Source organism: Oncorhynchus masou, chromosome 18 (genome assembly GCF_036934945.1).
Source record: "Oncorhynchus masou masou isolate Uvic2021 chromosome 18, UVic_Omas_1.1, whole genome shotgun sequence".
In the NCBI taxonomy this organism is placed as follows: Eukaryota; Metazoa; Chordata; class Actinopteri; order Salmoniformes; family Salmonidae; genus Oncorhynchus; species Oncorhynchus masou.
In genome coordinates, this window is record NC_088229.1 from 66,994,567 (window position 1) to 67,007,916 (window position 13,350).

Here is a 13,350-nt window from a genome sequence, read left to right on the forward strand (position 1 = left end):
GTTTTTATTGATTTAACTAGGCAAGTCAGTTAAGAACAAATTATTCTTTACTATGACGGCCTACCCCGGACGACGGTGGGCCTATTGTGCACTGCCCTATGGGACTCCCAATCACAGCCAGATGTGATGCAGCCTGGATTCGAACCAAGACCTGCAGTGACACTTCTTGCACTGAGATGCAGTGCCTTAGACCACTGCGCCACTCGGGAGCAAGAACAAAAGTATGTTGACACCCCTTCAAATGAGTAGATTCGGGCCCAACGCTTGATGCTGAAGACTTCACAGAGCTGAACCAAACATACAGTATATGATCAGTAGCCTTGATCAAATATGTTTAATTGAACACTCACAAGAAAGGTGTATAGGTACATTGTAGTAAAGACAAGCATACAATTCTTATATAAACATAAAAGAGCAGACAGACAGAAAGAGTTATAGGTTTTAAAAAAAATCTAATCCAAAATAAGATATACAGAACTGTGACAGGTGAACAGAAAGAGGAGTGGTGTCCACATACCTTTGTATATATAGTGTTGTATATAGAATTATTTGGTTCTTTTGTGTGTGTGCGTGCCTGTGTGCCAGTAAGGGATGTGAAAAATTAGAGATTTGGAGCTTTACTGGTCCGTTTCCATACCAACGGTTTTAGCGTGTGGATTGGCTCGTTTCGATGAGACGGTTTGGGAATCGGGAGTGTGGGGGGTGGTACTGGGATTGGAGCCAGGGCCTCTGGGTTAAACCTAAACCTCTCTCACATCCATTCCACTGAACAGAAACACAAGGACTCTTGGAAGATTAGTCCAAAACAGGACGGAAAGAGATCCTAATCAAATAAAACACCCCCACTGCACCTTGAGGAGACGAGCACCACTTTCGGTTGAGAACTGTCCCTTAAACTGCTGCAGAGTTAGAATTGGAACCATTGGAATTGACCCCAGTTCTGATCTCGACACTGTACAGCCCTTAGGATTCTGATGATAAACTCCTATTATCGTCATCTTAGCTTTAGAATGCCCACACTTGCCATTGTTTTATAGGCTACATGATGTCTGGTTTGTAGCTTGCTCTCTTATGACAATGCTGCATGTCTCTATCTCACCCCCTATGATAGCCAGTAGCTGCCTGGGTGGCTGTTTATTGATAGCCTACACAGGATAGTCTAATGTCATTGGCGAAAATAACTTGTACATGCTTGTTGTTCTAATGATGATTGACTCCTTTACACAGCGAAGATGAACTGTTCTGATGATTTCCGATTTCAACTTTATGACAAACTACTGTCGGTTTTCTTTCTGACATTATGCCTCATCACTGGCTCTACAGAAAGCTGAGTCTTTGGATGAATTTCTTGGCATCGGCTCGATGCTCCTGTTTATGTGCACATTAGTAGGAGAACATGTCAGCCTGGCTGGTTTTCTATAGCATACTCGGCTCTGAGATGAAACCAGTGGATTTTAGTATTGTGAATGGGAGGTTGTGATTCTCCCCCATTTTGAAGTGACTTTTACAGAAGACCTTGACCAGACAACTCCTCCTCTATGTCCCATATAGGCATATGTTTGTCCATGTTATATGTTCCTTGTTGTCTTATGTCTTACTTGATTAATGTGTTCTGTCTTGTAGAATAACCCTGACGTTTTCTCAACAAGAAGCTAACAAAGTTTTGCTTTAGGTTATGCAAACAACAACATAAAATCCATGCGCGGTGTCCACATGAAATCATAGTCTTCTCCCTTTGATGTCACACACAATGCTGGACAAATATGTGAATGTGCAAAGGATCGATGCATATGGTTAAATCGGCCTGTTGACCACGCCCACCTATGATGTCACTGCCTAACTTCTTTAGGTAGCCTAGTGGTTAAGATCATTGGGCCAGTATCCGAAAGGTCGCCGGTTCAAATCCCGAACAAACAAAACAATTCTGTCTATGCAAGGCACTTAACCCTAATTGCTTCACCCCTAAAGTTGTACTTGGTAAGAGTGTCTGCTAAATTACTAAAATGCCAATATGAATATCTGTCATGAATTGCTTTTACCTTGAACCTGACACATTGGACTTACAAGTTATTGTATTCATATTGATATCTGATTTACAAAAGCAGTCAGTGAGATTTGGATCTCACTGCCAAATTGTATTGCATATCTTTGAATGTGATTTTGTCATGTTTGTTGTATTCCACAGCTCTGTTTTCAGAAACACAACAGTGACTTGGTTACACAAACCATTTAGTCCATGTTTGAAGATGCAGCAATGTCTCTATTTCCTGTTACTAGATTTGAACACATTTCAGTTGCATGACCCTTGCTGGTTTAGAATGTTATATTTAACCAGGCAAGTCAGTTAAGAACAAATGATGGCCTACACCAGCCAAACCTGGACGATGCTGGGCCAATTGTGCACCACCCCATGGGACTCCCAATCACAGCCAGATGTGATGCAGCCTGGATTCAAACCAAGTACTGAAGTGATACCTCGAGAACTGAGATGCAGCGCCTTAGACCCCTGCTCCACTTGACTACCCATACTAATAGAAACGTTTATGACCTGTCTGTTGAGAACACGGAAATCATTTTGAAACCAAAGTCAGAAACCTGCACACATAAGTTTGCCAAATTCTAATCCGATATGAACCTACATTTCAATTTTCACATCACATAGACAGATGTCACTACATTCAATGTTGTTTTTCAACTGTTTTACAGAACATTTTATTGCTTTTGCTTTTAACATAATGTTTTGTCTGTTCCTATTCATCTCAACTTGATAATTGATTTATGGTTCTAATATTTTCAAGGCAGATTTCCTTTCAAGAACGAGGAATTTTATTCAATCTAAACTTAATATTTTCTTAAAGAAAAATGTAATACTGATAGTGTAACTTTAATGATGCATTCATATTTTATCTATTTAAAAAAAAATGAAATTTTACCCCCAATTTGGTGATATCAATTGGTATTTACGATCTTGTCTTATTGCTGCAACTCCCCAACGGGCTTGGGAGAGACTGAAAATATTTGGCATGGGCCCCCAGATCCTTAAAAGGTTCTACAGCTGCACCACCGAGAGCATCCTGGCCGGTTGCATCACCGCCTGGTGTGGCAACTGCTCAGCATCTGACCATAAGGCGCTACAGAGGGTAGTGCGAACGGCCCAGTACATCACTGGGGCCAAGCTTCCTGCCATCCAGGACCTATATAATAGGTGGTGTCAGAAGAAAGCCCATAAAATTGTCAGAGACTCCAGTCACCCAAGTTATAGACTGTTTTGTCTGCTACCACACGGCAATCGGTACCAGAGCACCAAGTCTAGGATCAAAAGCTTCTACCCCCAAGCCATTAGACTGCTGAACAATTCATAACAATTTCCACTAGACAATTTACATTGACAAAAACAGAACTGTTTGGCCATAATGACCATAGTTATTTTTTGAAGAAAAAGGGGGAGGCTTGCAAGCCGAAGAACACCATCCCAACCGTGAAGCACAAGGGTGGCAGCATCATGTTGTGGGGGTGCTTTGCTGCAGTAGGGACTGGTGCACTTCACAAAATAGATGGCATCATGATGAAGGAAAATTATATGGATATATTGAAGCAACATCTCAAGACATCAGTTACAGCTTGGTTACAAATGTGTCTTCCAAATGGACAATGACCCCAAGCATACTTCCAAACAAAGTCAAGATATTGGAGGGGCCATCATTGAGCCCTGACCTCAATCCTATAGAAAATGTTTGGGCAGAACTGAAAAAGTCTGTGCAAGCAAGGAGGCCTAAAAACCTGACTCAGTTACACCAGCTCTGTCAGGAGGAATGGGCCAACATTCACCCAACTTATTGTGGGAAGTTGTGGGCTACCTGAAATGTTTGACCTAAGTTAAACAATTAAAAGGCAATAGTACCAAATACTAATTGAGTGTATGTAAACTTCTGACCCACTGGGAATGTGATGAAAAAAATAAAAGCTGAAATAAATAATTTTCTCTACTATTATTCTGACATTTCACATTCTTAAAATAAAGTGGTGATCCTATCTGACCCAAGACATATACTTTTTACTAAGATTAAATGTCAGGAATTGTGACATTTTTTGTTTAAATATATTTGGCTATGGTGTATGTAAACTTCCGACTTCAACTGTATCTGCATGGCATTTTGTCTTAATTTGGGCCGATTAACTCATGTTTATTTCTGAAGATTAACTCGTGTTTTTGCTCCGTTTTTCTTCTCAGGCCAGGCAACAACCCATACTGCAGGCCTACTGTTCCATAAAGAAGTCAGTCAGCGTTTGTACCAAGATTGGCATGGGCCATCATTCGAACAAAGAGATGCCTCACTGGCCACCAGTGCATATTTCCAAATTGCGTTAGCATTACCTGATCTGTGTTTGAATGTGACTGTGATGACAATACAATCTAAAAACTATGTGGGTCGTCTTTTGTCCATTCTTGAATTATTTATTGTATGTTTGTAATTTTAGTGCACTATTTTTGTTTAATTGTGATTAATCACATTGTCTGAAAGTGTTCAAAACACACTGAAAACACACTGAAAACAACGGCATGTAAAAACAAATTGACATAGAGGTTAAAGAAAGTGACCTGCTTTTTCTAATCGTCACTTTAGACCAAATCAATATGTCAATATTAGTGTAATGTTTTTATATAAACAGAATCTTAATTTCAGAATTTGCGATTAATCGTAGCAAATCCTGTGATTAACTCAGTTACATTTGAATCATTTTAATATATTCTTTGCTAGAAATATTACTTTTCATTAGTAGTAGCCTTAATTAATAAATTGCACCGTACAGGGTTAGAAATGGGGCTACCTTTGGTTCCGTGAAGAAGAATCCCTAGGGTTCTGATGAAAGAACGCTACAAAAGGGTTCTAGAACTTTAAGGGGTATGAAGCAAGCGATAGAACCCTTTTCAGTTCTTTATGGAACATATTTTTCTTGGATTGTAGAGAAATTAGAAAAACTACTCATCTTTTTTTACAGACTTTGTTTTATCTACCGACTTCAGGGCATACGATCCCTCATGAAGTTAAAAGCTAAATGTGTTTTTGTCTTCACAAGTCTTTGAAGTTTGGTGTTCATTGTTAAAGGTTTGTTATCTCTAACCCAGATCTCTGCTCTGCCTGTGTGAGTGTGTGTGTGTATTGAGCAGGCGACTGCTGATTCTCTGGTTAGCTCTGTGCTGAGCTGGAAGTCAATGCAGTGTGTAGATGATTATCTTATATCTCATCCAACTCTCCTTGTCTCCTTTCCTTCACCTCCTCCAGCCTGTCAATGTGAAGATGATTATCTTATCTCTCTCTCTCATCCAACACTCCTTGTCTCCTTTCCTTCACCTCCTCCAGCCAGTCAATGTGAAGATGATTATCTTATCTCTCTCTCTCATCCAACACTCCTTGTCTCCTTTCCTTCACCTCCTCCAGCCAGTCAATGTGAAGATGATTATCTTATCTCTCTCTCTCATCCAACACTCCTTGTCTCCTTTCCTTCACCTCCTCCAGCCAGTCAATGTGAAGATGATTATCTTATCTCTCTCTCTCATCCAACACTCCTTGTCTCCTTTCCTTCACCTCCTCCAGCCAGTCAATGTGAAGATGATTATCTTATCTCTCTCTCTCATCCAACTCTCCTTGTCTCCTTTCCTTCACCTCCTCCAGCCTGTCAATGTGAAGATGATTATCTTATCTCTCTCTCTCTCATCCAACTCTCCTTGTCTCCTTTCCTTCACCTCCTCCAGCCTGTCAATGTGAAGATGATTATCTTATCTCTCTCTCTCTCGCTCTCATCCAACTCTCCTTGCCTCCTTTCCTTCACCTCCTCCAGCCAAAGAAGAAGCATGGTTCAAATCAGATAATTTGCACCCTTCCTTTGGCTCTTGTTGACTTTCCTTATGATGGAGGCTAGTGAGGGGATTGGAATCGGGCTGAATCACACCTACCTATAACCTTGTTGCTACTCAGCAAAACAGGGCACACTCACACACACAACCTGTCCCTGTTTCTTTGTTGCTGTTGTTCCATACCCATCTTGTACCTCGCCTACTACACAAGAGTCACATGGTACAGTGCTGATTTTACAAACGTGCAGTTGTCATGGCAACACAAGGGTTACTACATTTCTGAGTGGTTGACAGAGCTCTCTCCAGTTCCTATTGCTAATTTGAGAAGCTACAATAGCACTCATACTGTTCGACAGGGGAGGATGTGACCAGGGATAATCACGTATAGAATACATTAGAATTAGAATTTAGAATTAGACTGCAGCATTAGAGTTAAACATGTGGAATCAGGCCATGAGTAGACTTCTGTCCTATTCTGATGGATATCTTCACTGGGTCATAATAGGTGGAGCTTTGAAGATTTAACTTCACTTAACACAGGCTGAGTGATGACAGCACACGCACATCTGAAGCTTTCATGAGGTTCCATGATGCCATTGTAGTGTGTGTGTGTGTGTGTGTGTCCACAATCCTACCTAGAGGCTTAGGTTCCAATCCCATTACCCCCCCCCCCACCTGCCGCTCCTCATCCCCAAACCGTCCCATTAAAAAGAGCCAGCTCCCACAGCTAAGACAGTTGGTATGGTAACGGATCAGTAAAACTCAGAGTCTCTCCTTTTCAACACCCTTCCCTCTGAGGCAACCAGACAGACACAGTACTAACCCTCCCTGTGTGGGTTGTAAGGATGTGTGAATATGCTGTACTGCTAGAGAGAGGGAGAAAGAGAGTGAGGGGGTACAGGGACAGACAGACAGACAGACAGATAGAGAGTCAGACAGGAAAACAGACAGGTACAGAGATGAACAGGGAGTTAGGCGGTACAGGGACAGACAGGTACAGAGATGAACAGAGAGTTAGGCGGTACAGGGACAGACAGGTACAGAGATGAACAGAGAGTTAGGCGGTACAGGGACAGACAGACAGACAGACAGACAGACAGACAGACAGACAGACAGACAGACAGACAGACAGACAGACAGACAGACAGGAAAACAGAGAGCGAGGCGGGGGTTGTTTGTCTTCAGCAGCACTGTGTAGCGACAGATCGTTTATCATCTCCTGCCGCCGGCACGGATGGTGTTCAGCGATATCATCCACCGCAGAGTGTGTGCGTGTGTCTGTCAGGAGATGTTTACAGAAACTCTCTCTTCCACCGGCATCTCCGCCCCCTCCATGTGGAGTCAGTGATGAGAAGAAGTGTGTGTGTGTGTGTGTGTGTGTGTGTGTGTGTGTGTGTGTGTGTGTGTGTGTGTGTGTGTGTGTGTGTGTGTGTGTGTGTGTAAGCTTGAGTGAGTGGATATTAAAGTGTGGCCACACCCATTTTAAGGTCAATGTCATACATAACCTCTGACTAAACCGGAAGTTCTGTACCATTATGGGGCAACACACTACCCCTGTACTATGAGCCCAGGTCGTCACAACAGGAAATGGGGTGAGTCCACATAAAACCAGGACAACAACAACAAAAATACCATGATTTGGGGGATTTTCAGGAAATCTAATTCATAGAATGGTAATTTGGAGGAAGGATTGTTGACATACATCATTAATTAATGTAAGAAAATTGTTATTGAAATAAAAATGCTACTCATATTACAGATATATTTATTAGACCAATATCTGCTTTGTAGCATCTACAGATGAAATACTGTGGAGGCCTGGGTATTGCCAAAATGTCATAAATATGCCAAAATATGAATTATATGCTTTTAGATACAAATGTTAAAAAAAAAATATGTGAACAATACTTCTTTCGAAGGACTATGGATTAAAGTTAATGAAAATCACAAAAATATACAGTACCAGTCTAAATTTTGGACACACATCTAATTCAAGGGTTTTTCTTTATTTTTAATATTTTCTACATTGTTGAATAATAGTGAAGACATCAACACAATGAAATAACACATGTGGAATCATGTAGTAACCAAACAATTGTTAATCAAATAAAAATAGATTTTATATTTGAGATTCGTCAAAGTAGCCATCCTTTGCCTTGATGACAGCCATGGAGCCATGTGTGTTATTTCTTAGTTTTGATGTCTTCACTATTATTCTGCAATGTATAACATAGTAAAAATAAAGAAAATCCCTTGAATGAGTAGGTGTGTCCAAACTTCTGACTGGTACTGTATATATATATTTTTTGTGAGTGTTGTGTTAGATGGTAGGGTATTTGCATATTAATGTATTTTCCAAGCAACGTATAAGGGAGTTATTCTCCAGTCTAGTAGGTGGCGGTAATGCAACATTTATTGGATGCCAACCTCCGTTAAACCTCATCAAAGAAGAAGAATAAGATCTAGAGCTGATTTGCAACCCGCCGAAGCAGATCTGGAGAAGAAGGAAAATGTCTCCTGTCTCCACACGCACCGTTCTAGGATCAGCTGGCCGTTAGGAAAACGCAAACAGTAAAGTGGTGAGTCGGAAAACCCTCACTAGTTGCACTGCAGTGAAGGTTAGCGCGAAAATGTTGTGCAACCTGTTCTGAATGTGTTGTATTATAATTTCGATTGGGCCTTATCAAAGGCGCTACCTTCCCCCTTTGAGGCCTTGCCAGCCATGTTTAGGTTTAGACGAAAATAGCGAATATTAACGGTTTACTTTTCACTAAACAGAATTGCGACTGTGGTTCGGGTAACTTGCAACGGTAGCAGTTACTGTGTACTTCTAACAAACTTTATTGGGCCCAATCTATCATCTGATTAGCTAGCTACATGCTTTTAATGAATGCACTGTGTTGGATTTACATAGGAAGCAGGTGTCCTTGCCAAATAGAAGATACCTAGCTTGCTGGCGACGTCCGGCCGGAGCGCCTCCGGTGTGCGCGTGGGTGACCAACAGAGGGCGAGTTAGAATGTGACGTCAAAACTCCTGTTGTTTTTTTTGCATGACGACAAAGCGTTCTTATTACGAGCCCACAATATGTCATACAAATGTTATAGACATTCATTATTTACCAGAATAGAATCTTAAATATAAATAATATACATTGCTGAATTGGAGAGGGTGGGGAAGAGGATAAATATCTGCGACTGGTGGGAATTATTTATTTAATTGGTAGTCGAGTACCTCAACTCCATGATGATTCACGAGTTGGGCACAGATAGAGTTTTAGAAACAAACCTCCGACTCGCTATGCGGTCGATACTTCGAAAGTGAAAGTTCTCAAACCCTTGTTATGTACCTATGTTTCTCATCTGCGTGCCTTTGTTTGCTGAAGTCCATACTTTTTAATAAAACGTTATTCAAAAACAAACACCGACTGTTTTCTCATTGCTGTTCCTCTAAGAGGGTAACTCGCCAATTGAAAATCAACAAGGAAACAGTCGGTCGTTGTATTTTATTAACGTTTTATTAAAATGTATGGATTTCAGCAAACAAAAAATGGGGGGCTAACGTAAGGGTTTAAGAATTCACTTTTTGAAGCATCGACTGCATAGCGACTCGTTGAGATAAGAGATTCATAAAAACAACAAACCTCGTCTGGATGTGAGGTACTTGGGGAATCTAATTAGGAAATCACATATCTTTTTTTATTATGGTAATGGATTATTAATGATGACTATTACACTGTAGACTAAAGTTTGTCTGTTTTTTTCTGTCCTACAGACTTTACCCATAACTGACCTTAGAGCAGTGTGTAAGCTCATTCTCATCCTACCCCAGACATTGCAAACAAATATAGAAAGGTTCAGGAGAAACTCTTCCTCACTCCAAAACAGTCACCCAGGAATTGAAGAGGAAGTGACATCAGAGCAGATGGAATCAAATCAGAGCCTGGCGGGGGTGGACTCCCAGGGCAACATGGTGTTCAGAGTGGTTAAACCTGTCATGGGCATCTTCCAAGTCTCCTCAGAACAGACCAACTCTGTCGGACAGGGGGGGTCGCAGCAGATGATGGTTGGGGGGCTGACGGGGTTACAAGGGTTATCCAATCTCCCCTCCATGGTGCTGGGGGATGGACAGGGTCAGGGCCAGCAGCAAATGGGGGACATGAACCAGATGCAAGCCCAGATTCAGATCCCAGCAGAGGACATGACCCAGACCCAGGTTGCCGCTCCAAACCACAACCACGTACCCCATGTTCCGTTTGCAGAGGTGTCGTCTCTCTTGGACCCCAACATGAAGAGTTCCAAGGCCCGTAAGTACCACAGCCAGAGACGGAGGGAATCAGGCCAGGTGTGGCCCCTCCTACTGGAGACCTCTCTTTCTGCAGGATGTTCTTGGGCTCCCGAGTGGCACAGCGGTCTAAGGCACTGCATCTCAGTGCAAGAGGTGTCACTACAGTCCCTGTTTCAAATCCAGGCTGTATCACATCTGGCTGTAATTGGGAGTCCCAAGGGGGGTGCACAATTGGCCCAGCGTCGTTCGGGGTAGGCTGTCATTGTAAATAAGAATATTTTCTTAACTGACTTGCCTATTTAAATTAAGGTTAAATTGAAGAAGAAGAAAAAAGTACTACTTGAACACACCTAGCCTAGTGGTTAGAGCGTTGGACTAGTAACCGAAAGGTTGCAAGTTCATATCCCCGACTTGACAAGGTACAAATCTGTCGTTTTGCCCCTGAACAGGCAGTTAACCCACTGTTCCTAGGCCGTCATTGAAAATAAGAATTTGTTCTTAACTGACTTGCCTAGTTAAATAAAGGTAAAATAAATAAACACCTAATCAGCTGATTCTCAGGACCATAATTAACTGAATCAGTTGTTAGACCAGTGCTGGTGCAAAACCCTGCACACCCCACATGCTACTGGGTGTGCAGGGTTTTGCACCAGCACTAGTTTAACAACTGATTCAGTTAATTATGGTCCTGAGAATCAGCTGATTAGTACAACCAGGTGTGTTCGAGTAGTACTTTTTTTTCTTCTTCAATTTAACCTTAATTTAACTAGGCAAGTCAGTGAAGAAAATATTAGTATGGAATGAGTAGAAAACAACACAATTTGTCTCTTGTTCCTCTGGTTCTAGGCAAGTACCTGATACCCTATGACGAGATCAAGCGTCGTCTGGAGGCTCCAGAGAAGATGTCTCTGCGTTCACTAGCAGCCTACACCAGGGTCAGCCGTGGCCCGGCCAGCAAGAAAACCCTGCAGGAGTCTCTAAATATACTGGGTCTTACTCCTGGTACTACTACTTCTGTGTCTTCTTCCTTTTCCAAGCTCACAGAGGGTAAGCTGTGTGTGTGTGTGTGTGTGTGTGTGTGTGTGTGTGTGTGTGTGTGTGTGTGTGTGTGTGTGTGTGTGTGTGTGTGTGTGTGTGTGTGTGTGTGTGTGTGTGTGTGTGTGTGTGTGTGTGTGTGTGCGCGAGTGAGTGAGAGCGAGAGCGAGTGAGAGCAGCTCTTGTGCTTTATAGATTGTTGTGTTTTCCAGGTGACACCAAAGCCCTGTGTAACGACATGAAGGACTTTGCCCATGACTACATAGACTTTGGCAACATGGCCAAGCAGCTTATTCCAGAGACCAACACTGTCCAACACTGGTCCAAGGTCATAGAAACCAGGTTAGTGTGGTTACAGCATGGTGTAATCACGAGTTAACTATGATCTATATGTTTTCTGTACAGTGAGACCGATCCTAACACACCTTTATTCTGCGATAGGAGCCACCTGGAGGCGATGAGGAAGTGTTTTCGTGACCCTGTCAACAGTGCGTCGTTCGACAACGTGACTCACGGCTTGGGCCTCGGGATGCTCGACGCCGCCCTTGACATGATTACCATGGTGATCGACAAACAAATTCGCATCCTGTCTGGCGCTGCGGCAACCGATCCAGTCGACACCGGCCCTCCAATGAGACGCATCCGCCGCCGCCACCGCAAGCCCCGAGACAACGGCAACAACAAATTGCACGGGTCGCTGGGCGGGGTTAAAGGTCAAGAGAAAGGGCCAGGGAAGGGCAAAGGGAGGGGTAGAGGCAGGAAGAAGATGCGGCTGCAGGAGTCTGGAGCTCCAGTTGGTGTTGCCATGGATACAACCCAGCAGCAGGATCAAGAGCATTGTCAGCCAGAGGATGTGGAGAGCAGTGTTCTCACACTCGTCTCTGTTGGTTACGAGACCATCTCCAGCGGCCTCAATGCCACAGGACAGATCTGAAGATGTTTAACGGTTGAACAAACAATGCTTAACACGGGAATCTGACTTTGCTTAACATTTTCCCATGGGGAAGCTGGGAGCGGAACTGTCTTAGTAACGTTGTGGAACATTGTGATGTTTAGACGCAACTCTGCTCTGGCCCACAGAACCCCAAACACTGAGAGGGAGGCATTCAGTGACCTCACAGCATTCTGGTTTAGAGTTTTGTTTTTGAATGTTTGCAGCTCTTGCCTACTGATAAATTCAATCAATTGAATTTTTTTTTTTTGTCAGTTAGCACAGAGGTGAATAACGCAGCTTTGTTCAAGTGGAATTCAAGTCAATCCAAAGATAACTGATTATATTGAAAAACCTACAATGTAGAAATGAGTCTTAATTCTGGTCTTTGGGTTAAGGCAATCCCTTCATTCCACCTACTCATCTGGTATTTGATAGCCCCGTTTATTTATATCATGAGTGGACTAGTTATAGCCCTCTCTCAATCTCCATGATTGTAACATAGGGAACACATCATGCCAGTACTTTGTCATTGATTGTATGTTTATATTGAAACCTGGATTGCTGAAATACTTGTCTTAAAGCTTTCATTTTATTAATTAACCTCCATGATGTTCTTTATTTCTGACAGAATCAATGGCATAGTATCTGATCTATTTCACTGAGGGAGTTTGACTAAGCTGAACCGGGGTGGCCTGTGATGTGACTGGGAAAAAGGGATAAGGAAGGAGCGCCCTTCTCAAATTGAATAGTAATCTGGCAGCATCATTCAGAAACATGGTGTATCTTTTCAAATTAATTTTCTTTGAGAAGGCAGATAAAGTACATCATGTGTTTTATCACGAGAGCAAAAAATGTTTTTCATATGATACCTTGGAACCTTAAGTCATAACTGCACGTGCTTGACATATGGGCCAGCCGGTGTTATGATACTGGTGGATTGTACGGTAGTGGCTATCAGTACTGCTCCATCTAGTTGTCTGGGATAACAGTTATTAACAACTGTAGCATTTTAGCTAACTCTAACATTTTTCCTAACCTTAATCTCATTCTCCTAACCTGCAATGTCAGTCAGTGGAGCCTGGTGGGAGGAGCTATAGAAGGACGGGCTCATTAATGGCTGGAATTGAATAAATGGAATGGAGTCAAACATGTGGTTTCCATATGTTTATCATTCCATTCCAACCATAATTGGATTAGGTTTAGCTAAAATGCTACAGTTGTCAACAAACCACACGCCAT

General features: G+C 42.3%; 1 protein-coding gene across 4 annotated transcripts; it reads left to right on the forward strand.

Moving 5' to 3' along the window:
- The first annotated feature begins 8,294 nt into the window (after nt 1–8,294).
- LOC135505174 (uncharacterized) lies at nt 8,295–12,711 on the forward strand. Of its 4 annotated transcripts, none has more exons than XM_064924320.1 (6): nt 8,295–8,436; nt 8,772–8,876; nt 9,630–10,161; nt 10,989–11,189; nt 11,390–11,519; nt 11,619–12,711. In XM_064924320.1, exons 3-6 carry the CDS (start codon nt 9,780–9,782, stop codon nt 12,109–12,111), a joined length of 1,206 nt encoding a protein of 401 aa, XP_064780392.1. In that variant the 5' UTR covers nt 8,295–8,436; nt 8,772–8,876; nt 9,630–9,779; the 3' UTR covers nt 12,112–12,711. The 4 variants fall into 4 exon arrangements, with proteins under 4 accessions (XP_064780392.1, XP_064780393.1, XP_064780391.1 ...); XM_064924321.1 differs by having other exon boundaries at nt 8,772–8,864; XM_064924319.1 differs by lacking the exon at nt 8,772–8,876.
- Nucleotides 12,712–13,350: the final 639 nt, after the last annotated feature.

What these genes read in the sequence shown, in the direction of transcription:
- LOC135505174 (XM_064924320.1), top strand. Translation starts at nt 9,780, where the DNA reads ATGGAATCAAATCAGAGCCTGGCGGGGGTGGACTCCCAGGGCAACATG. An exon ending in CATGAAGAGTTCCAAGGCCC is followed by an intron (nt 10,162 to 10,988) that starts GTAAGTACCACA and finishes CTCTGGTTCTAG; the next exon opens with GCAAGTACCTGATACCCTAT. An exon ending in CTTTTCCAAGCTCACAGAGG is followed by an intron (nt 11,190 to 11,389) that starts GTAAGCTGTGTG and finishes TGTGTTTTCCAG; the next exon opens with GTGACACCAAAGCCCTGTGT.